General features: G+C 38.0%; 1 protein-coding gene across 2 annotated transcripts; it reads right to left on the reverse strand.

The window, feature by feature from the left end:
* Window positions 1-428: 428 nt before the first annotated feature.
* Window positions 429-25,275, reverse strand: SLC40A1 (solute carrier family 40 member 1). Of its 2 annotated transcripts, none has more exons than XM_056111897.1 (8): window positions 24,855-25,275; window positions 24,365-24,432; window positions 17,333-17,492; window positions 13,462-13,577; window positions 11,997-12,123; window positions 4,946-5,191; window positions 3,294-3,944; window positions 429-2,022 (listed from the first exon to the last, which is right to left on the reverse strand). In XM_056111897.1, the coding sequence occupies exons 1-8, from the start codon at window positions 24,895-24,897 to the stop codon at window positions 1,709-1,711; spliced, it is 1,725 nt and encodes a 574-aa protein (XP_055967872.1). In that variant the 5' UTR covers window positions 24,898-25,275; the 3' UTR covers window positions 429-1,708. The 2 variants fall into 2 exon arrangements, with proteins under 2 accessions (XP_055967872.1, XP_055967871.1); XM_056111896.1 differs by having other exon boundaries at window positions 3,294-3,947.

The raw sequence follows: 25,275 nt of genomic DNA on the forward strand, positions 1-25,275 counted from the left end.
TAAATGGGTTGACACAAAAGAAAACTAGGAAACCAAATGGTGGAACAAGGGTATATAAGATTAAAAGGATAACTGGATAAAAGCTGAAGATACCAATCTAGCATATGAACTTAGTAACATTAAAAATATGTTTCCATGACACTGTAACCCTTTTAGCTTTGGTTTTTGGCAACATCTGGTGGTGCTCAGGGCTTAGTCTTGGTTCTGTACTCAGGAATTACTCCTCCTGGTTCAGGAAACAATGTGGGGTGATGGGGATAGAACCCCGGTTGGTTGGGTGCAAGGCAAATGCACTAACAGCTGCATTATCATTCTGGTCCCCTTATACATCGTATCCCTTTTTAGTGGAAAAGATTATTCTGTTCAAACTGATGTTCTATAACAAAGACAATGTTTAAGTAATTGAAAAACAATGACTCAGAAAAAAATCAAGATTTTAAAAATATTTTTATATAGAAATATTTTTACAAAGATTTTACAACATAGCAAATCATTATGTAATACTATAGAGAGAAGAAAAAGATTAAATGTCAAGGATAAAGAAAGTGCTCTCAGCAACGTATTGCAGTCTCCTCCAAAGTGCATCAACGGTTAAGGCAAAGTACCAGTTGGTACTGGCATGTTGCAAAATGACTCGTAAAACAGTTTTTTTTTAATATATACAAAAGTTATTTTTAAACCCCATTCTTTCCAAAGACATATGAAAGGGATACATTTATGAACAGTTTTGCTCTACACAACAATGTAAAAATAACTCCTGGGTATAAAACAGTAAAAGTAAAAATGCTCAAAGTGAGCCAGTGTGTTAAAAGTAAATCAAATGATTTATAAAATAAAACCTTTCCAAGCGTGGCTTTGCTTTCTACATGGAACTTGCAAGGCTAAAAGCTTATTCCCTCATATTCCAAGATAGAGATCATTAATGATAGTGGTGTAAGGTAAATGCGAATTTTGCCATTAAACATTCCATGTGTCATTAAGTGACTAAGTTTTCTATGGTCAAACTGTTGGCATGTCTAAAGCCCTTATGCATTTGCTGTATTACAAATCTACTTTACAGCTTTGCCTCTACCTACAGCTGACATCATAAGCCATTTTATGCAGTTCTCCATATGCTAAATAAACTAATTTCCCTAGCTGACATTGTAAATATAAAGGTGCTCTCTAAATTTAACCCACAGACTCTATGAGAGAACACTATATAAGTATCTCATCTTTCCACATATGTGTAAATCCCTTAAGATCAATAAGATCAGTAAGGATAATACTATTTATCAAACTTTAATCTTCATATTTGAAGCAAAATTTGTTTTATAATCAATAATAAAATGTCCAAAATAAGTCAATTAATTGGACCTCTATAAGTATTTTAATTCTAATACATATAATAAATATCTACTGGAAATAACTCAATTCATACTAATGACTTTTATATAAATTTTTATCTGATCATGAGAAATAGGGGGTATATTTTAGTCTCCATATTAGAACTAAATTTTTCTTTGCCCATTTTTTCCCACCTCTAAATGTAAGGGATATTAACCATCTTATTTCTTCTTAGGTTACCTAAATAGCCTTTAGCTCTCAAGGTACAGCTGTGTTAAAACCAGAGAGAAACACCCAGCCATTTATTGGAATTCTGAAGTATAAACTAAGCAAATGTGCTCTATATAGTCTAGTAACAGGGATAGCAACAGTTAAAACTGTTTCATACAACAGATGTATTGGTTTGGTTTTCATCTGTAGCTTCTTTTTCATCAGGACCACAAACAAACAGCCGGCTGCCCAGAGTTTTTTGGGAAAACCGGAAATACATGAGGTGACCCATTGCCACAAAGGAGACTGAAATCAATACGAGTAAGCCAAAAGCTTCAGGATTCGGAGCCAAGATCACCATGATGAAATGCAGAAGATCAAGTAAATAGTTCATGGAGTTCTGTACACCATTTATAATGCCTCTTTCAGATTCAATCACATTCTCTTGCAGCAACTGTGTCACAGTTAAATCAAAGGACCAAAGACCTATAATGAAAGAATTGAATTTAAATAATTGCTTTATATTTCATATTTAAAGATTTAAAATTAGTTTATGGGCACAAAACACACTTAACCCTATTACTATGCTTATGTGGTGAAAGTCACCATATTAAAAATAAATATCTGTTTATAATAGCTGTGTCATAGAGAATTATTTTTCATTAATAAGTGCTGAGTATCTTCAGGAAATTATTTTTCCAGACAAAACTAAATCTTAATCTACAAACTTAATAATTCTTTTTTTGATGTTTATTCATACTCTAAAAGCAAAATTCTAAAATCAAAGACAGAATAAATCCTATTTAAGTACATATTTTTTTATTTTTAAGCTAATTTTTTCAAACTATAACTTAATATATTGTTGTAGTTAAAATGTAAAGAAACTTTAAACCATTATTACATTTATTACTTGGTTTCTAAAGCCCCGACAATAAAGCTGTCTTGCTTGAATATTAATGTCTGTGATAAATTAATGAACTGCTTTGTATCACAAGATAAATAGGTATGGTTTCATTTCAAGAACAAATTCAGAAAAGGTAATTCATAGCTACTCTGTTAATGATTGATCAAACATTGCTTCGTAAGAAGTCTTTACCTTGTTTCCTTCTGGAGCTATAAAATCTATTTGTTTGGAAAATTATACAATAAATACACATAAGTTAGAACCACTGAATGATCTTTTACTCACCCAAGTGTTTTCATTTTAAGTAGAAACATTTCATTTTTTCCCTTGCCCATTGAAACAGTCTCTAAATTATAGACTATAGACTAATAGTTATAGCAATATAAAGATTCTAAATAATCAAATATCAGTATGACTATCATAGATAATATTTTAATTAAATTTTATTAACAGAATAATATTTTTAAAATGCACAAGCCTGTGTTTTCAAAAATCATTTGTGTATACATGAAAACACTGTCAAATAAAATTTATGTATTAAATTCTAGATTAAATATAAGACAAAGAGTGGGATTTGCTTAAATTACATTCAGGCTGGGACTAGACAGTACAGCAGGTAGGATACTTGTTCTGCACACTGCTGACCTGGGCTCAATTCCCTGCCAGGAGGGAACCCTGAGTGTACAGCCAGAAGTAAGCCCTGAACACTGCTGGGTGTGGCCCCACAGCCAAACCACAACAAAACAAAAAAATACTTGGGCAATATTCCAGATCATTATTGTCATATTCTCTCAGAAACTACACTGCAGAAAAATGCTTTACTTCACTAAGATAAAAAAAAGAGACATCTTACCGATTCTAGCAGCAATGACACCTGCAAATAGCAGGCTGACAGAGATCATGGACTCAGACTTAGCACTCATTGCAGAGAAAACATTAGGGTCAGACCCATTAGTTGTGAGCATTTCAGTTGTAAGGACTTCAGGTGTTTCTGTAGAGATGGCTGCAGGTACGGAATTTGCGTCAATGAATCTAGAACGGATATCTTCAAAGGGAGAAACCGTTAAGTCCAAGGGGCTTCCAGGCATGAACACGGAGACCACACACAGGATCAGACAGGAGAGCTGTGCAAATCCGGAGATCAATCCAGTCCTAACTAGGCCACATTTTCGACGAAGCCAAGTAAAAGCCACAGTTCCCATGATTCCAGTTATGGCTGATGCCCCCATCAAAATACTGAGGATGGATCCACTCAGCCCCTGAGTGTAGGCATACCCGGTGGTGATACAATCGAAGCCAAGGACAGTCATATAGAGGAACGCAAGGGCCATGCCTGCCAGAAACACGGGCTGGTTGTAATAGGAGACCCATCCATCTCTGAAGGTACGGAAGGGCTCAGCCATTTGGGACCCACAACTTGGCTCTTGCTCATGTACAAGTTCATGGATGTTGGGGTCTTTCTCACCCATTAGATGAGTTCCCTCCAGGGGTTTTGGCTCAGTTTCTGCTAATAAAAGGGAAAAAAAAGTCATTACTTTGGAGCAAGTTATAAAGAAAGAAAGCCAATTATCTTTGCATATTTTCCTTCTTCTTCTTACATTCCACCATGAATAGCCTAAAACATAATGTGTACTTTCTTTTATTGATAAAGAATTCCAGCCAAGAAACAATTTTGAAGCAGCAATTAAAATACCATTGGTATCCCCCTCTCTCTCTTAGCAATTTACATTCCCACCAAAGTAAATAGGAAATTTTATAAGACAAAATTTAATAGTTGAGAATATACAATATCTTACTTACTGGGACCCTAAGATCCCAGTAGCCCAAAAGCCCAAAACAGTGGAATTCATGCACAATTCAACCAGACTAATCAGTGGCTGAATAAATAGCAGTACTCCTACATTTTAAAAAAAAAGGCCCAAAACAATCTTCTTAGGAAATGCTCCCCTTCATATTCTCATTCCTAGGGCTAGAGCAATAGCACAATGGATTGGGCATTTGTCTTGCACGCAGTTGACCCAGGTTCAATTCCCAGCATCCCATATGGTCCCCTGAGCACTGCAAGGAGTAATTCCTGAGTGCATGAGCCAGGAGTAACCCCTGTGCATCACCGGGTGTGACCAAAAATTAAAAAAAAAATTCTCATTCCTTTCCTGTATTTGACAAATAGTCCTGAAACAACATTTTAAACTCCTAATAATTTTCCTATTTTCTCTGCCACCACTATTCTTCCCATTCCTATGGTTCAACTTTATCCAGCCATTCTTCCACTGATTGCTTCTTTTGGTCAACTGTTCACAAGAAGTCCCAATTACAATCCTCTGAGGTACAATCCAGTACTGTTTCTCAACCCCTCAAACACATGGCTTTACCTCATCTACCAAACGGATTAGTCACCTTATGATGGCGTTTAGTGGTAATAAAATGTGATACAAATTCAAAATCATTCTGTTCTTTACCAACATTCAAGGTCTAAGCATAAGAATATAAGAATAAAACATTTACCTTTGTGTAAATTCAGCTGTTTCAATTCAGCTTCCTCTACTTTAAGAGCAGCTTTCATGGCTAGAGCAGGGGTTTTCTGGTAAACCTTCCAGAGCAGAAAGTACTCCACACACATGGATACCAAATTCCATCCCGAAATGAAACCACAGCCAATGACTGGGGAGCCAAATGTCATAATCTGGCCAACAGCCATTGGGGCCAAGATGTTGGTCAACTGATCAATCCTTCGTATTGTAGCATTCATATCTATAGAGGTGAGTGAAAGGCAGATCAGTGCCCCATCTATCAATAAGTGACTGCCCACTTATATAGCACAAACTCATAGACCTAGAATATGGATTTCTAAAATGTGAAAGCCTAAAAAGAACTCTCAGAAAACCATTGTATTAGAAAACCATTTATTGCTTGGATCAAGTCACATTAGACTTGCCTTAAAAATCACAATGTCCAAAAAAAAAAAAAATCACAATGTCCTTAGTATTGCATCACAAACTAGTCTTGCATCAACTTTTAAAATGATCAGTGGCTACAATCATATTTTCAAAAACACTTTTTAAATGTCTATGGGGGGACACCATTCTGATACTATGGGGGAATATGAAGAATATCCTTCCCTGTCTTCATGAAATCATATTCCCATAGGAAAAAAAGGGAAGGACATACAGAGGACACACAGACTGTGTCAAATATTCATTAACTACTGTGGTAAAAAAAAATTAAGCAGGAAAAATATATATAAAATTCTCAAGGGAAAGGAAAAGTTTCAAAGGAAAGGAAAAGTTAGGTGGAGGGTTGGGGCAAACAAAAATAGAAACAGAAGACAAATAAGAGATGGTCATGGGAATGGATCAGGAGAGCTCGATGGAAATGAAGAGCTCATTGAGGTACTTTAAAGTAGAGTCAGAAAAATTTGCAAACAGCTTAGATGAGGTGTATGAGAGAAAGTGAGGTGCACTATAAAGGTTTTATTTCCCCTCTCTGAACAACCAATAGAAGGATAGAGTTGCTGCTGACTGAGAAGGGGAAGACGAAACATCAGAGAAATAAGAAATAAACAAGGGTTTAGGTCTAGAGGATCTGATTTTGATAGACCTACTGACATTCAAGAGGTTAAAAAAAAAGCAAGCATTTGATATATGAGTCTGGAGTGTAAGGGAGAATAAAGAGCCAGATTGGGAGTCATGAGTTGGTTGAATTTTGAAGCAACAAGATGAGATGAATTTGAGAGAATGGTAATAGATTGAGACAAGGTCTGAGGATTGAGTCCTGGTTCTGCCTATGTTTAGACATTAGCAAGAAAAAAGGGAGAAAAGAGTTGAGTGAAACAGGAGAATGCCATGTCTTAGAATAGGGCTTTTTTTTTCTACTCTCATGATCCCTTTTGGTTTGAGTAATGCAACACAGGCAATCAATCTGTATTCAATATACAGTGTAATTTGATTTAATTTTTATTTTTTTGACATTCAGAAAACTATGTGGCCAAAGTTTCCTTGACCTCCACTTTCCATATGAGGTCCATAGATAAAATAAATAAATAAAAGTGGAGGTTGAGAAAATTTTAATAAGTTTTAAAATGTCTCATTTAAGAAGCAGAGGCTAGGTTCCAAAGGAGGTAACTGTGCTTCAAAGAGTTGAGAATAATCAACTGGCAAAAAGACACTGTCTTTTTGTAAAGATGTCTTGTTTGTCTTTTTTAAAGATGTCTCAATAAAGATGAGCACTATGAAGTAGATCTAGGTTAGTCCCATGAAGTTACTTGGGACCTTAGAAAGAGGAGATACTGCAAATAGCTGGTTGATGATAGTTATGAGATTAGCACCTACTCCACATAAATATATATTTATATCTTTTAAGTCAATGACAAAGAAATAAGGTACCAGAAAGGATTTTTTATTTCTTAGACTTTTAAAAATTTGCTGGCCACACCCAGTGGTGTTCAGGGCTTACTCCTGACTCTGTGCTCAGGAATCACTCCTGACTCTGTATTCAGGAATCACTCCTGGAACCACATATGGTTCAGAGGATCAAACTGGGTCAGCCGTATGCAAGGAAAGACCCTTACTCACTGTACTAGCTCTCCATCTCCCAAAACAGTATTTTTAAGAAAAAACAAATTAATCATAAGCTGTTCATATGCCTATTTTTCAAAACAAGTGGCCATAATGAGCTACATATCACAAGATATGTGAGCACAGAACCAGGAGCATAATCACAAGCGAGCATGTGCGAGCACCAAAGCAACCAAAATAGGCACCAGCACCACAACAAAGCAGTGCAGTCCCCAGTGAGTACATATGCAAGTACCACAATCAAGCCTACGCGATCTTCAGTGATCACAGAACAACTACAAAAAGTAAAAATAATACAGAAGAAAGGAGGAAAGACAAATGGAAACTGAATCCACTGCACAAAAGGAAGTTTTCTAAACTATTCACTAAGAGGAACAAGAATTAAGGCCTCACAGAGGGCTTCAGATACAAACAATAAGAGCAATGTAAAGGTGAAAGCATATGGCACTTCTTGCTCCATTTTCCCATTATCTCAACAAAATATGAAGCAAGGCCATCAAAGTGTGAGGAAAAACAAAATGAAGAAAAAAGAGAAAGTCATAAATAGTCATTTAGGAAAGAAGGTCTAAGAACTGAAGAAAATTGTATGCCCCTATGACAGCATGAAAGGACCAATGTGAACTCAAAGATCATGAATTTTAATGAATTTTAAATGAGAACAGTATGCAAGGAGAAGCATTTTTCCTCATTATGTTTTCTTGCCAGGAAAGAGTTAGATTTAAGCAGGATCTTGTAAGAGAAAGAGAGAGAGAGAGAGACAGAGACAGAGAGACAAAGAGAGAGAGAGACAGAGACAGAGACAGAGAGAGAGACAGAGACAAAGACACACAGCAAGAGAACAAGAAAGAGACTCAATGAAGAAAGGCACAGTAAACTGAGGACGTGCACTAAGAGGAAATCATGCAATGAGAATTTAGTTGGGTAGGGAAGACAACAGAGGACATGAACAGTGAGAAGGTAATTAATGACTTGCAGGTACCAATCAGGTTGGAGAATTGTTGAGGTTGTGGTACCAGGAGAGAGCTAGATTTTCAGAAGATAGTAGTTCAAGACATGGATGTCTAAGACTGAGATTATGTAAGGAGAGGATTACAGGAAAAGGGGTATTTAGACCTGATCACAGAGTCTATCTAAGATGATGGGAGCAGACAGCTGAGTCAGAATGGAGGACAAGATGATGTGAGGAGAGGAAGTCAAGAAAATGACCTACTTTTTCATTTCCCACCTCAGAGTATAGAGCAAAAACTAATGATAAATCTATGAATCACTTCAACTACCTTTAGATGAAAGCAATGTATGACTAATAAGTACATTAACAGAAAATTGCCTATATTCTTTTTTTAGTTCTTCCTGGTCCTAAATTGCTTTCCAATTAGTTCTCTGAGTATAAAAGGCGTCCATGATAACAGGAGAACTTTGGTATAGTTCACCTTTCACATGGGAGACAAAGGCAGTTTTCATTGATCTTGTGACCATTTTCACACAGGCTTCACTACCTGCCACCTGCCCCCAACAATTTTTTAATTCATATGCAAACAGAAGTACAGAGCGAACCCAAATGATGCCAGTCAGTATATGAATCCAAATTTCAGGTACTAATAAAATTACACGCTTGATTCTGAAAGCCCCCAAACAAATTTATTTTAGTTAAAAAGTTTTCCTATTATTTAAAGATATATATTGCATATTACACTTTGGAATGTGATGGTGTTTAGATAGAAGAAATGGAGTATGTCAAGAAACAGTTATTTTTCTGAAGAAAAATGAAAAGAATTCTAAGACCCAATCATTTAACACCCATATCCTTTTTATAAACTCATATCTATTCTTATTCAAATATACAAATGTATGATCATTTCAGTACAACGTAACTGTTTTGAGCTGTAGTTGTGATATAAAATATGCTTTGAAATGACTCTTTATTTTTGTAATGAATATATTATACTTCATACATACTAACAGATTTCCTGAGAAAATTAGAGGAAAAAGATTTGTCTCTTTCAAATATGAAAGCAACTTTTAATCAATAAAACATCCAACATGAAACTAATATACTACACTTTCTCAGCTTTTGTTTCTTTAGACCATGAACAAAAGAAAACTTCGAAAACTATTCACAAAGATTAGCAAAGGGAGATAAGGAAGAAAAATAATACAATAGATGGGGAAAAGTCTAGGAAAAGGAAGTAGTTTTAAATATGTTTGACAGACTAAAGGTCATGTCACAGGAGAATGTTTTACTAAAACACTAACTCAAGTAGCTAGACAAGTGAGGTAACAAAGTAATTAATGTGTTTGTGGGAAAAATGCATTTTCTGGAGCTAATATGGGTTACCAGCTATATTTTATTCTGATGCCCCTGAAATTGTAAAATTTTTAAATCTTCAGGGATTATTTCTACTGTCCTACAACCTCAGTCATACAACTTAAAATTTTTTCAAAGGATGGGGTTATTTTGTTTTGGGGACACAACTGAGTGTGCTCAGGGTTTACTCTTAGATCTGAGTTTGGGGTCATCCTGGCTGGGCTCAGGGGACCATATGGGATATTGGGAACGAACCTGGGTGGGCTGCATACAAGAACTCTTTGCCATCAACCTCAAAACTCAACTTGTATAAACAAAAATTATTCCTGACAAGAGTTGTTATGTCTGTGCACAGATACAACCTTTAAAAACCCAAGGCAGGCTCCTACCTCTTCTGTTTTCTAATTACCCATTACCCTCCATTTCCCCTTTGTCTCTATCTCTGCCTTGTAGGAGAAAGGGAACCAAATGCCAATCCTGAAAAATATAGAAGCTTTCTATCCTGTTTTAAATCACTGTTTTTAAAATTAAATTAGAAGGGTAGACAACAATGAGGTTTTTCTACTACAGGCTACCGTCCTATACTGCTGGCTGGATGCAACTCATACTGCATATGAAATCACAGCAGACAAGAGTTCAACCTGCAGCATACTTCCTTCCTGAAATCTGATAAATTCCAGAGTCCCAGAAAATAGACTGGTTGAGTAGAACAGTCTACAGTAAATCCTAATATGAAAAAAGACAAGTGAAAATGGCCCAGTCATATTTTTGTTGTTTGGGGAAAATCACATCAGAGCCAGGAATAGCCCCCAGAGTGATGTGAAATATTTATTTTTAATTTATTTATCTAAGACAAGGTAAATATTCTGAGAAAATGTCTTTTAAAATATCCATTCAAAATGAGTTAAGAAACTCAGATAAGGGAAAGAATCATTTTCAAAGCCAACTTTCCCACCCTATAGATTATCTATTTTCAAATCATACTCTTCTGTGCCTTTTGAACTTTAAGACAAATATACATTACATACTTAAACTATTATGTAATATAGTTTATTTTCTTTCTGGAAAATAAAGGGGCAAAGCATTAGATGACAGTTTATTGTGATAAAAGGAACACAAACTTATTTCCAATTAGTAAATCATCACAGAAGTGAAGTCACAGAGAATAATGGTTCCAGTTTCAGAAAAAAATGTTCTGCAGATTCACATGAGCTAAGTTTGCCTAAAACATCCTCCTTATTCCTATATCAAATATAAAACTGCTGACAGAGTGATAAATTAAGCAATTTTTAAAATTTAAAAATCTTTCAGAGAGTTTGTTCTTTCTCTCACCAGTTCCTTATTATTATTTCTATAAAATAACATTGTACTGTCAAACAAACCTGCTTGCTAACCCCCGCACCTAAAATGGCTCTCTGTGTCCTGAGATAAGTCATACAAGTCATGGTTAACTTGTCTGTCAAGATGGTGAAGCAATATGTTTATAATACCAATGGGTCTTAGTGACCAAGAGCGCAGATTCAGCTGATCTGATTACTAGATGGGTGTCAGCTGATCTGTTCAGTAGGCAGACATACTCTTCACCCTGTGTAATGATCAGTCTATACACTGAGGGACAGGTAGGGAATATCAAATGAGGTAAATTCCATGAAGCCCCAAATAATACTAATTTAATGGTTCACAACTTTGAAAACACTCTGGATCTTTGACCTCTTTTGTTTTCCATGAACAACTAAGATCTTAAGTATCCTAAAAACTGTATTCTGCCTTCTCTTTCTTTAGTCTCTAACAGCAATTATAAGTGTAATAAAAATTAGTGTGGGGGCTGGAGTGATAGCACAGTGGGTAGGGTGTTTGCCTTGCATGTGGCCAACCCAGGTTCAATTCCCAGCATCTCATATGGTACCCTGAGCACCGCCAGGAGTGATTCCTGAGTGCAGAGCCAGGAGTAACCCCTGAGCATCGCCAGGTGTGATCCAAAAAGGAAAAAAAAGTTAGCATGGTCAAAACAAGCAAACAGAAAAGTTACAGATCATAATCTTTAAACTGAAGGAAAAACTTCTAGAGATTCCTAGAATAAAGTTGTTTTCATTTGTTTTGAATAAATATAAAATCCTTCATCAGATAACTAAGTACCTGAAAATAACATCCTTGGCATGACTGATAAGTCCTATGACATATTTTCACTGTTCTAGGTTTTAAGTAACTATTTATAAACAGTTAAAATAACATTAGAAAAATAAGGAGCAGCATCTCAGGGATGAAGCAATAGTACACTGGGTAGGGCACTTGCCTTGCATGCAGTCAACACAGGTTCTATCCCCAATCACCAGCATAACATACGAACCCACTAGGAGTGATCCCTGACCATAAAGCCAAGAGTAAGTCCTAAACAACACCGGGTGTTGTCCATAAAATCAAACAATAAAAGAAATAAGTAGCTCAAAAGAAATAGTCTTTATTTGTCTAGTTTGCATAGGATAAAAGAGAAGTTCATTGTGGTTCTAAATAACTTCATAAGCAAGAGACAAATGTATGCTTTGAGACTGTGTAAGAAAAAGACTGTTTTGAATGTATGGTTCTTAAAAATGCCCAGAATCATAGTTTCTACCTCATTATTACAAATTTCAGTAAATCCTAACATAAACCATTTTGTTGAAACATAAAATCAAATTACCTGCTAATTTGCTTCTGTCTTCTCCTGCAACAACAACAATCCAATCCCTTTGTATTGTGATTGCAGTAGCTGTACTGGCCAAATTTGCAACATTTGCAATTGTTATGATCATGATGTAGCAGGAAGTCTATGAAATTTCAAGGGGAAGTTGAGTTAAAATGTCAGTTTACCATAGCAAACCTACCTTACTCTACAATTATAGTTAAAAATAGGCTAGTGAGAAATCTGGTGACATACTAATAAAACTTCAATTTTAATTTAATTTATAGGAAATCATTTTACTTTGTACACACCAAACAATAAATATCAGTCATCAAGTGAAAGGGCAAAATACCTTCATAATTCATACATCTGTAGTACACCTTATATAAACACCAGTTGTGTGCACATTTTTGAGACGGTTGCCATAAAGTGTTAATATAAGGATGAGTTTTAATATTTCCCTACAAATACCTATTTTTGAAAAAAAATGAAGGGTCAGAAGATCTGTATTTAATTTAGAATTCAGATACTCTCTAGTTATATTCACAATGGGCATTAAGCTAGTATCACTTTGTCTTACTATTTTCATCAATAAATTGAAGGGAATAGACTACATAGTGCTTCTCAATCTTTTTCCAACCATGGTCCTCTTGTGTTTCCTTCTTGTGGAACCCTACCTAACCAGTCAGCCACTAGTCTTAGGCTCTGGTCCTCCATTTATAACATTGATTTTTTTTTTTGTCTTTGCTTTTTGATGCACAGGGGTTACTCCTGGCTCATGCACTCAGGAATTACTCCTGGTGGTGCTTAGAGAAACATATGGGATGCTGGGAATCGAACTCAGGTTGGCCGCATGCAAGGCAAATGCCCTACCAGCTGTGCTATAGCTCCAGACCCCACTTATAATATTTTTACCTGTGCTTCCCTCTGGAACAAATTGAGGCCCACAGGAAGTCATATGACCCCACGTTGTGAAAGGTTGTAATAGAAGATTTCTAATATCCTACTAGGCTTTGAAACCCTTTACTGTCATCCAAATACACGCAATAAAATGCAATTCTGACAACAAGCCCAATATTTTTCCACCACACCCAAGTATTTCCTCTTTTTTGTCAACTTGAAATCAGTGTTATCTAGACCATGTCCCTAATAAAAATTTCAATTAGTATTAGAACATATTATATTCATTAATTTGTAAATGGGTAACACTTTTATGTAGTCTGTGCAAATTAAGGTTAATACTAATGAACTTAAAAATAACAACTGAGTTATATAAAATCTTAGATATGCCAATAAAGCAAATAAAAAAACAAGACAGTAGTTAATGAATGCCTATTATGGGGGGAGGAGAAACATGTAGGGGATACGAAAACAAATACAGAGATCCCTTTGCAGAAAACAGTTTCTAGCCTTCAAACGTTTTCCTCTTTTACCACTGCCGGCTGTTAAATTTTCTGCTGTGAAAATATCATGGAGAACTTACAAGAACCCATCCATGGTACATGCTCAGAAGCTCATTTTTATGTAAGAAAACCATCATCAGGATTATTCCACACAGGATGACCGAAACATTTTGTACCACCAATGAAGTCTGGGCCACTGTAGAAGGAAACAAACAAATTGCTGACTACAGCAAAACATCTCAATGGAGCTCTGTTTCACCCACACATCACCAGTCTAGCAGTTAAAATATTTGCAGCTTAATATAAGAAAAAATTCATTCTCCAGTAAATTTTGCCCCAACTATTTCCAGTTGAACTGTAAAGAAAAAAAAAATCACACCAACCTAATTAAAACTCGCAGGTAAAATGATGAAATACTTACCATTTTGTGTAAAACCTTTCAAAACAACTGCTTTCATTTATTCTCTTGAAAGTTACTATCATGAACAGAACTAAATTACACAGACAATACTTATCTCTCCTCAGTTCTTTGTTACTTAAGCTAAAATAAAAGCATGGAGATAAGGCTTGGAGGTTAATGAAGGTTATGGAATCCATAACCTCCTACATGGACGGCTTAATCTGCTAAAATAAGACAGTATGGTAAAATAGGAAATGCATGTAAAAAAATGGCCAAAAATAAAGTAGCCACGCTACTTCTTTTGGCAAAGTAATGCTCTGTGCCACTGCTCTTAAATACAAACCAATGCCTTCCATTACAGATTCTGCCAAATTTCTTTCTTTTTTTTTCCTGGTTACTTATTTATTTATTTATTTAATTTATTGAATCACCGTGAGAAAAGTTACAAAGCTTTCAGGTTTAAGTCTCGGTCATACAATGATCAAACACCCATCCCTTCACCAGTGCATATTTTCCACCACCAAGAACCCCAATATACCCCCCATCCCACCTCTCTCAATGCCTGTGAGGCAGATGATTTTCACTTAACTCTTTCTCTCTACTTTGATTACAGTCATTATTTCAACAAAAGATGCACCATTATTATTTGGAATTTTCTCTCAACAATCAGACCTGCTGAAAAGGCATTGTGAAATAATTTGTTTTCTATTGCTGGTTATGAAGACCATATGATTTTTGATTTCTGATATTTTATTAATTAAGTCTGGAGGGATTTCTGCCAAAAGCCACATAGTTACAAAATTAGTTTGTGTGCCTCTGGGGCCATGGCCGTGCTGGAGAGCCACTTGTGGAGGGCAACTCTTGGCCTCAGTGGGGCAGGAAGGATGCGCCGGTTCTGCCCCCCATTCTATGAGGCCACAGTTGCCCCGTCACCACCAGCTTATACCTGGCTGTCCAATAAGCAGTGAACTGCCAAATTTCTTAAAGTGACGATGGAAGGTAGACAATCTAGGCCATATTTACTAATGTCTCTTATGCCTGTATCTATAATATGGGTCATTAAGGTGGGTCCTTACTTTATTGGGTCATTAGGGTGCAAAAATAAAATGTACATAAAAACCCTTTGAAAATCCAGAGTTGTAAATATAAGGTGTAATTACAGCTCTTGTTTTCAAGGATAGTGAAGCTCATTTCATCTTGGGAGGTCATATCAAAGCCTTATGACAAAACCTGGCTTTCTGAAATTAGTTTCAAATAAAACCCCAACGTGGAATTAATTCACTCATATGCACATTTATTACATAAATATAAAATAGTAACTGAACAACAGTCTTACCTTTCAGGACCCAAACACCAGAGGAAGGACAGATATGTGAACAGATAATTAAAGACAGAATAACAACAATACAAAAGCTATTAACAAATATCCACAGGTGTGTTGGGGAAGAAAGGGTTAACTCAGAAAAGATTCTCATGGAGGGTGACATAAACTGATTACACTGTACAGATGGGATATCATTATTCTATCAAACTGTTATTTGGAGAAGACTCCCAAATAGTGCTCAGGAGACATGGGGGTCCCCTCGTGGCTTAGCCTTGGCCACCTGAGGCTGGTGTTTGTGGGCACATTTATCCAACCCCTGCGCTGGGGACCACTCATGTAGTTCTCAAGGCCATACCCAAGCAGTACTGGGGGCTTTCCCAGGCTATACCCAGCAATATTCTGGGGACTATGTGGTTCTGGAACTCTAACCAGGGTCAGTCATACCCAAGGCAGGCACTGAAACCCTATTACTATCTCAACAATGCCTAACTCAACATTTAACTCAGCTATCTTTAGCTAGCCTACAATTTCAATGTTCAACATCAAGAAGTTAAAAGAGTTCAATTTATAATATACTTTAAGTATATGTATATATACCTAGATCGAGAAATCAATATGATGAATGACCTGGCACCTGAGTTACGCAGGGGGAAGTGAGCGGCTTGGAATGCCTTCAAGAGCGTTGAAGAAATAACTAAGAGGACAAAGAACCTCCAGCTATGAGCACATCTCTTCGATTCCACTGTTCTTCCTGCGTTAACATATGCCTCAGAGACCTGGGCCTAGGGATGAGGATGAGAACGCTATTCGGGTCTCTCAAAGAAGAATCGAAAGAGCTATGCTTGGAATATCACGCTTCACTCAAATGAGAGATAGAATCTGGAGTTCGGATCTCCGTCAACGCTCAAGAATCAGCGACACTGTCTCATTTGCCAAGGCATCAAAAATCAGATGGGCTAGACACGTAATGAGGTTTACAGACAGCCGCTGAACTAGAGTCATTACTGACTGGATTCCACGGGACATCAAAAGATCGCATGGACGCCCACCTACAAGATGGTCAGACTTCTTCGTCAAGACCCTGAATGATCGGTTTGAGGCTCTGCATGTTCCTAGAATGAACAGATGCCATTGGGCTATGCTAGCACGCAACAGGGATGAATGGAGACGTTACTGGCACCTGCTCGAGTAAATCGATGAATAACAGGGAATCAAGTGATCAAGTATATGTATATGTATATTTGTAATATACTTTAATAATGCAAATACTTTAATGATGGCAAAAAAGACATTTTTCCTATGTCTCTTAGTCTAACCATTTTCAAAACAAAAATATACAGAATTTGATTAAAAAGAAAATTAGTTACTCTCTACCCAAGATAAGATGGTACACTGAAAAGAAGGGCTGATAGCATGGGCTTGGAGATAATATAAGGTTAAGGTGATTGTCCTGCATGCAGTCTAGTCCCAGATCGATCCCAGGTACCACCTGGTCACCTGGGATACATCAGGAGTAATCACTGAGCACAGAGCCAGGAGCAAGCCAAGTACCCCCAGGTAAGGTTCAAAAACAGAAAGAGAAAAAAAGAAAAGGAAAAAAAGAAAACTAGTAACATCTGCAATGCCACACCTAGGCTTTAGCATTAACTGAGCAATTCATGAAATTTTTGCCCTGAATAATAATTGTTCAGTTTTCCCAGGTTTCTGAATAACTGAACTGCTCAATTACTTTTCTCTCATTCCTACATCAAAATGTATGATTTCAGTACTAACACAATACATGTCAATATATTATTCTTTAACCCTCAAAAATGTGTAACTCAGATCCCTGTGACCCAGAATCACATGTGCTATTCTGAATCTACAATTCTCAACATCCCAACACACAATTCTGTGTGGAACCAGCGGCCCAGGGTACAGATGATAAATCTGTCACAGGACACTACATGACAGGGAGTCCCTTAAGGTGAGAAAGGATGGCTGGGTTAAGCAAGCTTTTAATGTTTAACATGGTTCCAAGAAGACTGCTACTTTGTTAATCATTAACATTTGGAATTTATGAGCAGGCAGAGTTTAAAAAAAACACCCAAAAAATCCTTTAAGGTCAAGATTCTAGCATCCCATCTTTGTTCAAGCACCCCAGGAGATCCAAGACAAAGTTATCAATATCACACAGACACATGTGCACTAGTTGCACAAACACAATCTGAGTTAGAGAATCACTCACCTTTGAGCCTGGCATTCTTGTCCACCCAATCGCCGATGATGGCTCCTAGGAGCAGAACTGATCCAGCTACCACCAGCCCATAGACTGCGGTCAGGAGGAGACTATTTCCATAGAGCTCAACCAGAAACACAGACACAGCAAAATGCCACATCCGATCTCCCTTGAAGAAGAAGAGTTTGCAGTCAGTTATGCAAAAGGCTACTTCCTTTACAAAAGGTACTTTCTGGTTACACCAAAGAAATTTTTTTCAAGTCAACAGTCAGGTTTTAAAACTGTCCATCCCAGGGCTGGCTGGAGCAACAGTACAGCAGATACAGGCATTTGCTTTGCACAAGGTCAACCTGGGTTCCATTCCTGACACCCCATATGGTCCCCAGAGCCCACCAGAAGTGATCCCTGAGTACAAAACTGTCCATCTCTGTACCATGAAAAATACATCTTAAAAATTTGAGATAACATATTAATAAAATAGACATACTCATTATCCTAGGGGGAAAAATGTTGTCCCAAGAAGAGTTTTTGAAATAAAATGTGTTGTTTCCTTAGATTTTTCTACTCTAATCTGAGATGCATACAAGTTGTTTCCTTCTGATCCAGAATGGAACCACAGGACAGTAGTTAATATACCTGCACTCTACCTTGAATGTCAAGAAAGGTCCTGTTTCCCAGTCTGTAAAATGATGAGACAAAAATCTTTTGTCTTGTTTGTTTTACTGAAAGTTTGTTTTACTTTTACATTCTAAAATCAACACTGAATTTTACAGATAGATTTCCAAGTCATTACATGGCAGAACTAATCAGAAAGATGAAATCAATCTCAACAATTCTGACCCAGCATGAAGATTTAGAGAAATAAGTGTAAAATCAAGCAGCTATTATAATAGCTTAATGCAGACGGGTTTTGGAAAGGATAAAAAATCTACCACTGTTTTCTCACCCCAGTATATATATAGGAATTTGGAATTCATGAAGGGAAATGTAGAATAAATAAGTCATATAAGTTAATATGTAGAAACATCTATATTGGACTGTAGGTTCCTCACTTCTTGAGGTTAACACAAAACAAGGTAACAATGTTCTCTCATAACCTATATTGGAAATAACTGCAAGAAACAAAATTCCCAAGCTAAGTTCCTTGTGGACTTGGTACTATATGAAAGTACTTATATTCTTAATTCACTTCAAAGCTACTAATTCCTAATAAATTTAATATACAGGTGTTATGCATTATCCTATGCCAAATAATTTTTAGAAACTTAATAAAGCCAGGGCAACCATTAAGACTAATATTGATACAGAGAAACGTCCTCAATTGTTTACAATAAACATCATGAAAACCTGTCTCAAGTGAGGAGCGATATGATCCTCCAAGGGCCAAGTTGCAATATCTGGAGTTGTTAGATTTGTTGTAAGAGAGAGAGAGAGAGAGAGAAAGAGTGTGTGTATGTGTGTGTGTGTGTGTGTGTGTTGGGGTGTTGATGGCATGTACAAGTGCACAACACCTCAACAAGAACAATCCCGCCCAAGGCAGGGAAAACTTGATGTAGTGTAGATATTTATGAAAATAATTCAGCACCATAATTTAAAATTAATGTAAGAATAAAGCTTCAGGGACCAGGGTGGGTACAGTCAAGTAAATGAAATGTTAAAAACAAACACTTGCTAGAAGCCAGGAGGTACCATAGAGATTTATTATCACATGACAAGTGAGGGATGTGAAATCTAGAACTTTCTTCCCTCTTAATCCTCAGCATAGTGTGTGGCTCAGAATAAATGCACAACAAATGACAGTGGAATCAGTCTAAGAGAGGATACGCTGCAGCTTGCCACTGCAAATGAGTGAAAGTGAGGACAGGAGACAAAAGTCTTGACTGATTTCTGGTAGTTAGATTTGTTCTGTCAATCTTTGGAGAGTTTGAGAATTAACAGGCACACGATTAATATTTCTGAAATAGCTCATCTACGTTTGATTTTATAATAGAAAGTTTTCACTTAAGTAGGAGTTAAGTTGCAAATACCATTGAACTGATTGAAAGTGTATCATACACATAATTTATTTGAAACCAATAAAAAGAGATATTTATATATTAAGGTGAAGATGCCTTTATGGACAACAAATTACAGCAGTTTCTTAATCTTTAAGTATGAGAAGCAAAAATGGATTTGATTAAAATAATATGTGATAGGGAGAGGGAAACAATTGATTCTAATCTCCATTCCTCTAAGTAGCTTCTAAAAATAAAAGCACACAAATGCTCTAAATAACAGGTTTCTCACTGAGTAAATTTCCTTCTTTCTTATCATTAAAAAGAAAAGTTTACTATTGCTTCTTTTTTTAAAAAAATTACTATATTTTCCCCAAAATATCATTTTATAAAGTCTTCCCTCTCTTGTTCATTCCTCCATGGAGAGAGAGGAACAAAATCACTCTCATTAGCTCATTTCCCACAGGGTTTGGGCTTTAAGAAGCCACGTTCACATAGCCCAAGAATCAGATAAAGGTTGACTTCCTTCCATCTTCCAGTCAAGGTGGCAGCAGCACAGTGGCAAGCGCCTGTGCTGGCAGAGGGATGGCAAAGCTCTGAGCAACCAATGGACCCATAAGATTACGGTGTGAGTGACTGTGGGTGCCCCATGGATATTCTGTCTCAGGGAAAGCATCATTAAACGAAACCAGCCAGAGAGCGTCCCAAAAGTTGCACTGTGAGGATAGTGGCCAGCAGGCAGAGCTACCGCAGTTCTCTGTGCTATGGGCAGTGGTAGAGGTTTTTTGTTTGTTTTTGTTTTTGTTTTGCTTTCTGGGTCACACCCGGTGATGCACAGGTCCTAGCTCATGCACTCAGGAATTACTCCTGGTGATGCTCAGGGGACCATATGGGTTGCTGGAAATCGAACCAGGGTCGGCCATATGCACGGCAAATGCTCTACCCACTGTGCTATTGCTCCAGCCCAATGGTAGAGTTTTAAGTGTCAGAATAGGGCTCTTCAGGTCCAACTGAGCACCACTGCAGAGCAAAGGTCCCAGAGTTAAGGGGGTGCCTCGTGTTCCCACTATTGGGTCCTAGTGATTCACCATGGCAGAGTGGCCCCACTGCCATTTCTTACCTGGACTAACCCATGCTGCCCATAGCATATTATGGAAGAAAATCTCCCTGGGTGTCAACTGTCTAGAGACCAAGGATGGGGTATATGCCCCCTGTCAGGTTCTGTTGGACTGGGGGTTGCAGCCCACGCAGAGAACCCAGAATGTGAAAGGTAGCAAGCCTGGCCCTAATTCTGGTCCTTGCCAAGGGTGGGGGACTGCTGCAGCCATCGCCACCAGGGCACAGGTGGTACTGCACCACCAGAAGATCAACCTACACCTGCAGAGCAAGTACATCAGCAGCCTGATGGTGCCTTCAGGCTTTCTGATACTCCAAAATCACCACTGTGCCTCTGACTGGACTCCAACAACTTAGGACCAAGTTTTCTGAGAAATTAAACCACCAAAAGTTAAGTAAGTGGAAGCCACGACCAGAAACCATCTCTGGCTCAGCCACACAAGCTTATTTGTCGGCTTTGCTTCAGAGACCCATAAATAAATCTCAAAAGAGATCAAATGTAGCAATTAATCCCAAACCTGTGCAAGCTGAACAGACCCAGGTATATTAGAGGAGGGGAAGGTTAGCCTGGTGCCTGCCCAAACAGAGCCCCCAGCAGTCAACTGCTCCCACAATCCAAACTCACTGCCGTGGCCCTGGCTGGACTCCACCTTCTCGAGAAGGACCTCACCAATATATTAACCTGCTGGAAATTTGGGGATGACGGTTTTGTGACTGAAATCTTCAGGATTTCTCTGGATCATGGTAAGTTACCCCTCCCCCCTCCCATCTCACTGAATTTTTTGAAGCTCTGGTAGTCATTTCCACAGCCCAAAGCTACCACCCAGTTAAAAAAGAAAAAAGCTACTCCAGCCATACCTTCCCAATAAAAATACTTAACAGTCTGAACAAGCATGAAGATGACCTCTTAGTAGATGTACTGCAAACCATAATGCTCAAAAGGAGAGAGAGAGAGAGAGAGAGAGAGAGAGAGAGAGAGAGAGAGAGAGAGAGAGAAGAAACTTACCTGCCATAGAGGCAGGTGGGGGGGTGGGGGAAGAAGGTTAAGGAGGTGTCAGGAGGGAAGCTTTGGGACATTGATGGTGGGAAATATACACTGAAACCCAATCATGAATAGCTTTGTGATGGTCTAGCTCACGGTGATTCAAAAAATAATCAGATAAATTCTAAATTTCTAAATACTGGTCAAGAACAATCTCAAGCCTGATCATACCTTTCTTACATTCATTTCCTGCCCTCCCACCAGACTGGTGTCTGTCTATGTGTTCATCTACCACCAGAATACTGAGAGTTGAGAGTTGAAGAATATCTGAATAGAATGATCACAATTACTAATCACTTAATCATCCCTACATTATCGGAGTCACCCCTATATGCCCAACACTACTGCAGACACTAGAAGTCCAGCCATTGACCAAGATCAAGGCCCATGCTTTCATGCAGCTTGTATCCCAATTAGCAGAGCTAGAGCAGAGCAGAGCAGTCAGGTGGTGTAAATGCTATGAGGAAAATTAAAATTGAATAGTGTTGGATGGTGACATTTCGCATGGAATTTTGACAGCAATCTCAGTGAGTAGAGAGAGAGCTGGGGTGTAAATGGAGATGATATGAGAATAAGATATAAGAAATAGACCACTCTCTTGCATGAGTGTCCACTGTTATATTTGTGATCTTATATAGGGCTGGAGCGATAGCACAGTGGGTAGGGCGTTTGCCTTGCACACGGCCGACACAGGTTCAATTCCTCCGTCCCTCTCAGAGAGTATCCCGCTCGCATGGCAAAGCCTGGCAAGCTGCCTGTGACATATTCGGTATGCCAGAAACAGGAACAACAAGTCTCACAATGGAGACATTACTGGTGCCCGCTCAAGCAATCAACAAACAATGGGAGGACAGTGCTACAGACAATGCTATGTAAAAACTTTTAAAAGTCAATACATGAGCCAGAGAGTCAGGACAGTGAGTACTCCATATGAGTGTCCTGAACCCTGCCAGGACTGACCCCTGAGTGCAGAGCCAGAAGTAAGCCAAGAGCACTGCCAGGTATGGTCTCCCTAAAATAAATAAAGTCAATATTAAATTTTATTGCAGCTGTTTTATGACAGGACTCACTTCTAACAGTAACTTTTATTTGGCTAAGTATAATACAGAGTACTGATCTGGCAGACAAAAATGAATGCAAAAATAAAAAACCATCCAATCCTACACAAATTTAACTTGATATTACCTTGTACTCTAACACCTTTACGCTCAGTGTGCAGGAAATCAGAAAATCAAGAGTTATCAGGGAATGAATACATATGCATGCACACCTATATACATATTTATACACACAGCAAATTCATTATCATAAAATTAGTGTATAATGGGAAACAAAATACGAAAGATAGAATTTACTACAGCTAGAAAGCATTCCTCTTTACACCTCTTTGCAATGAGATGTGGAAATTCATAGAATCCTATTACGATTTTAGCTCAAATTTTTAATTTTTCTTTTTTTAAAATCCAATTTATCCACAGAACCCCCTTTGTTCTACTTACTATAATATTAAAAGTGTCTGTCACTTTTCTGATGGAATTTGAATAGACATGACCAAAAAAGTCCACACAGAACCATCATGGATCCACTTTTAGGCAAGTGTGACCCCCCAACCGATTATTGAGAGGTTATATAAACCTTAAACCTAAACAGTATTTGGAACCAAAGCACTTATTTTCCAAGAGACGGGTTTCATATCTGAAGGTAAGAATTTCAGATCCAACCTCCATCACCTGTTGTGTTTTCTTTAATACCTTACACCTGTTGAATTTTAGTGGAAGCACAAGGAATTGGTTTCAATAAATTAAGGACAGTGTGACTAGCTTTCTGCTTACACTCAACAGCTAACCACCGGTTCCACTTTGTTTACACATATCTGCAGAGTCATCCTCCTCTGAGCATCTGGGAAAGAAGTGCCCGCCTTTCTAAAAAGTCATCTTTGAACTAACATTTTTTAAAGAGCTGATAACCGAGCTTAATAATTTTCCAAGGCCATAAGGTACACATTTCCTGACCAACAGTTCCCTCTAAATGCCTTTAGGATTATCCATATGAAGTTTCCAACTTAAAAGTAAATAACATTCACAAACTGTACTCTCAAAATCTTTCACCTTAAGGTTTAAAATAAATACCAGGTGTTACTACAATATGCTCGGATTGATAGCTTTTGAAAAGAATAATTGTTTTATTTTAAAGATTTGATTATTAAAAAATAATAAAGATTTTATTGTTATTAAATCCACACCCAGCATTTTTTGTAGTTATTTCTTTTTCTAGCAAGATCAAGTTCATGAACTCTCTAGGACCCCTCCAAGATCACATATGAAGCCAAGGAAGAATTAGGAAGCAGTTGCTGATTGAATGATGCTTTTAAAGAGCCTGCAATGCTCCTGAAAAATCCTCCTATAGATAATATTTTTTAAAGCCTAGAAATTTTATCACTCAGATATTTGCTTTGGGGTCAACTGTGTTGATAATCTTAGAATGTTAGTGTTAATCTGAGTCAGTCACTATTCTGCTGTATTTTCGTAGTGCAGGATGCTGAAGTTGATCATTTCAAAGTGAAAGAGGGTGGAAGTGATATCCTTCCCAACTGAGAACCAAACGTTTCTATTTACTATCGTTTAGTAATGTAACATACAATTTACAAGCAATACAAACATTCCTCTGCTTGTTAATTGTCTTTGGGTAGTTACCAATCTACAGTCTTATAACCTTATAATTAAACAGCATTTACTAACACCTATGGGAAAATATTCCGGGGCAAAATACCTTGTCCAATTTGTTTAAGTTTCATGACAAACTGCAAGGTGGCTTAATACAACCGGCCCAAATAAAAGGACACAAAATTGTGCAAGTATGTTGTAAGAGTTACTGCATATTCTTACTTACCCAAGTAGATAGGGAATGACCAAGGTAGAGAAGGAATTTCGCAGAGGTCAGGTAGTTTGCGAAGGATCCTGCAAAAAGAGAGTGGGAAAAATAAAAAGGGGAGAAAAGGCATTCATTTAGGCTGGAACGCTTTCAAGCCTCTTCATTTGCTCCTATTAAAATCTACTTCGTAGAGTAAACAACGCACACTCCACGGGGTCATCTAGGAATCCAGGAGCTGAGTTTACTCAATACCAACTCAAATTCCGCCAATAGCTGCCTAACTTAATACGCAAATGAAAAATGTTCTTCGTTCAACATCCTTTCACTCCCTTTAAACAAGGCCATCCAAACTACGCAGCCTACTCCATCCTTGCCGGCCTGCATGCCTTATGCCCACACCTTCGAGTTGCCCTGCAAAGGAGTTATATAGAAAACACTACTGAGCCGCATTCTGCCTAGCCCTCGGTGGAGCTACAGGTCTGCCCAGGTCCGTGCACGCTCAACTCACCGCAGCATCCTCCCTGGCGGTTGGGCTCTCTGGTCCTGGTCATGACACCAGGCTCCCCCTCGGCTCCCACTGCCGAAGCCGCCGCTGCTGCTGCTTTCGCTGAGGTGCTTGTGAAGAGGAGTGTAGGCAACCGAGGAGAGCACCACTAAAATCACAAATAGCCTTGTGCAAAACAAAACAAAAACAAAAACAGACCCCCAACGGCAAAGCTAGTTGGGTGAACAACAAAAAAGCCAAGTGGCGCACGGAGGGGTGGGGAGAGTCTTCTCTGGGTCTTCTTTCCAAACTTAGCTAACACTGTAGCTGAAGTTGGAAAGGCAAAGCCTTATGGAAGCGGGTGGGAGGCTCAATAGGCCGAACTCAGCAGCCGCGCCGGGCGCCCCAGTGCCAGCTCGCCCCGCCGCTGCCGCGCCGCCGCCGC

The sequence above is a fragment of the Sorex fumeus genome, unplaced genomic scaffold (assembly GCF_029834395.1).
Source record: "Sorex fumeus unplaced genomic scaffold, SorFum_2.1 ptg000014l, whole genome shotgun sequence".
In the NCBI taxonomy this organism is placed as follows: Eukaryota; Metazoa; Chordata; class Mammalia; order Eulipotyphla; family Soricidae; genus Sorex; species Sorex fumeus.

What these genes read in the sequence shown, in the direction of transcription:
- SLC40A1 (XM_056111896.1), bottom strand. Translation starts at nt 24,897, where the DNA reads ATGACCAGGACCAGAGAGCCCAACCGCCAGGGAGGATGCTGCG. An exon ending in CAAGAATGCCAGGCTCAAAG is followed by an intron (nt 13,578 to 17,332) that starts GTGAGTGATTCT and finishes TTCCTTCTACAG; the next exon opens with TGGCCCAGACTTCATTGGTG. An exon ending in ACAGCTGAATTTACACAAAG is followed by an intron (nt 3,948 to 4,945) that starts GTAAATGTTTTA and finishes CCCTTTTATTAG; the next exon opens with CAGAAACTGAGCCAAAACCC.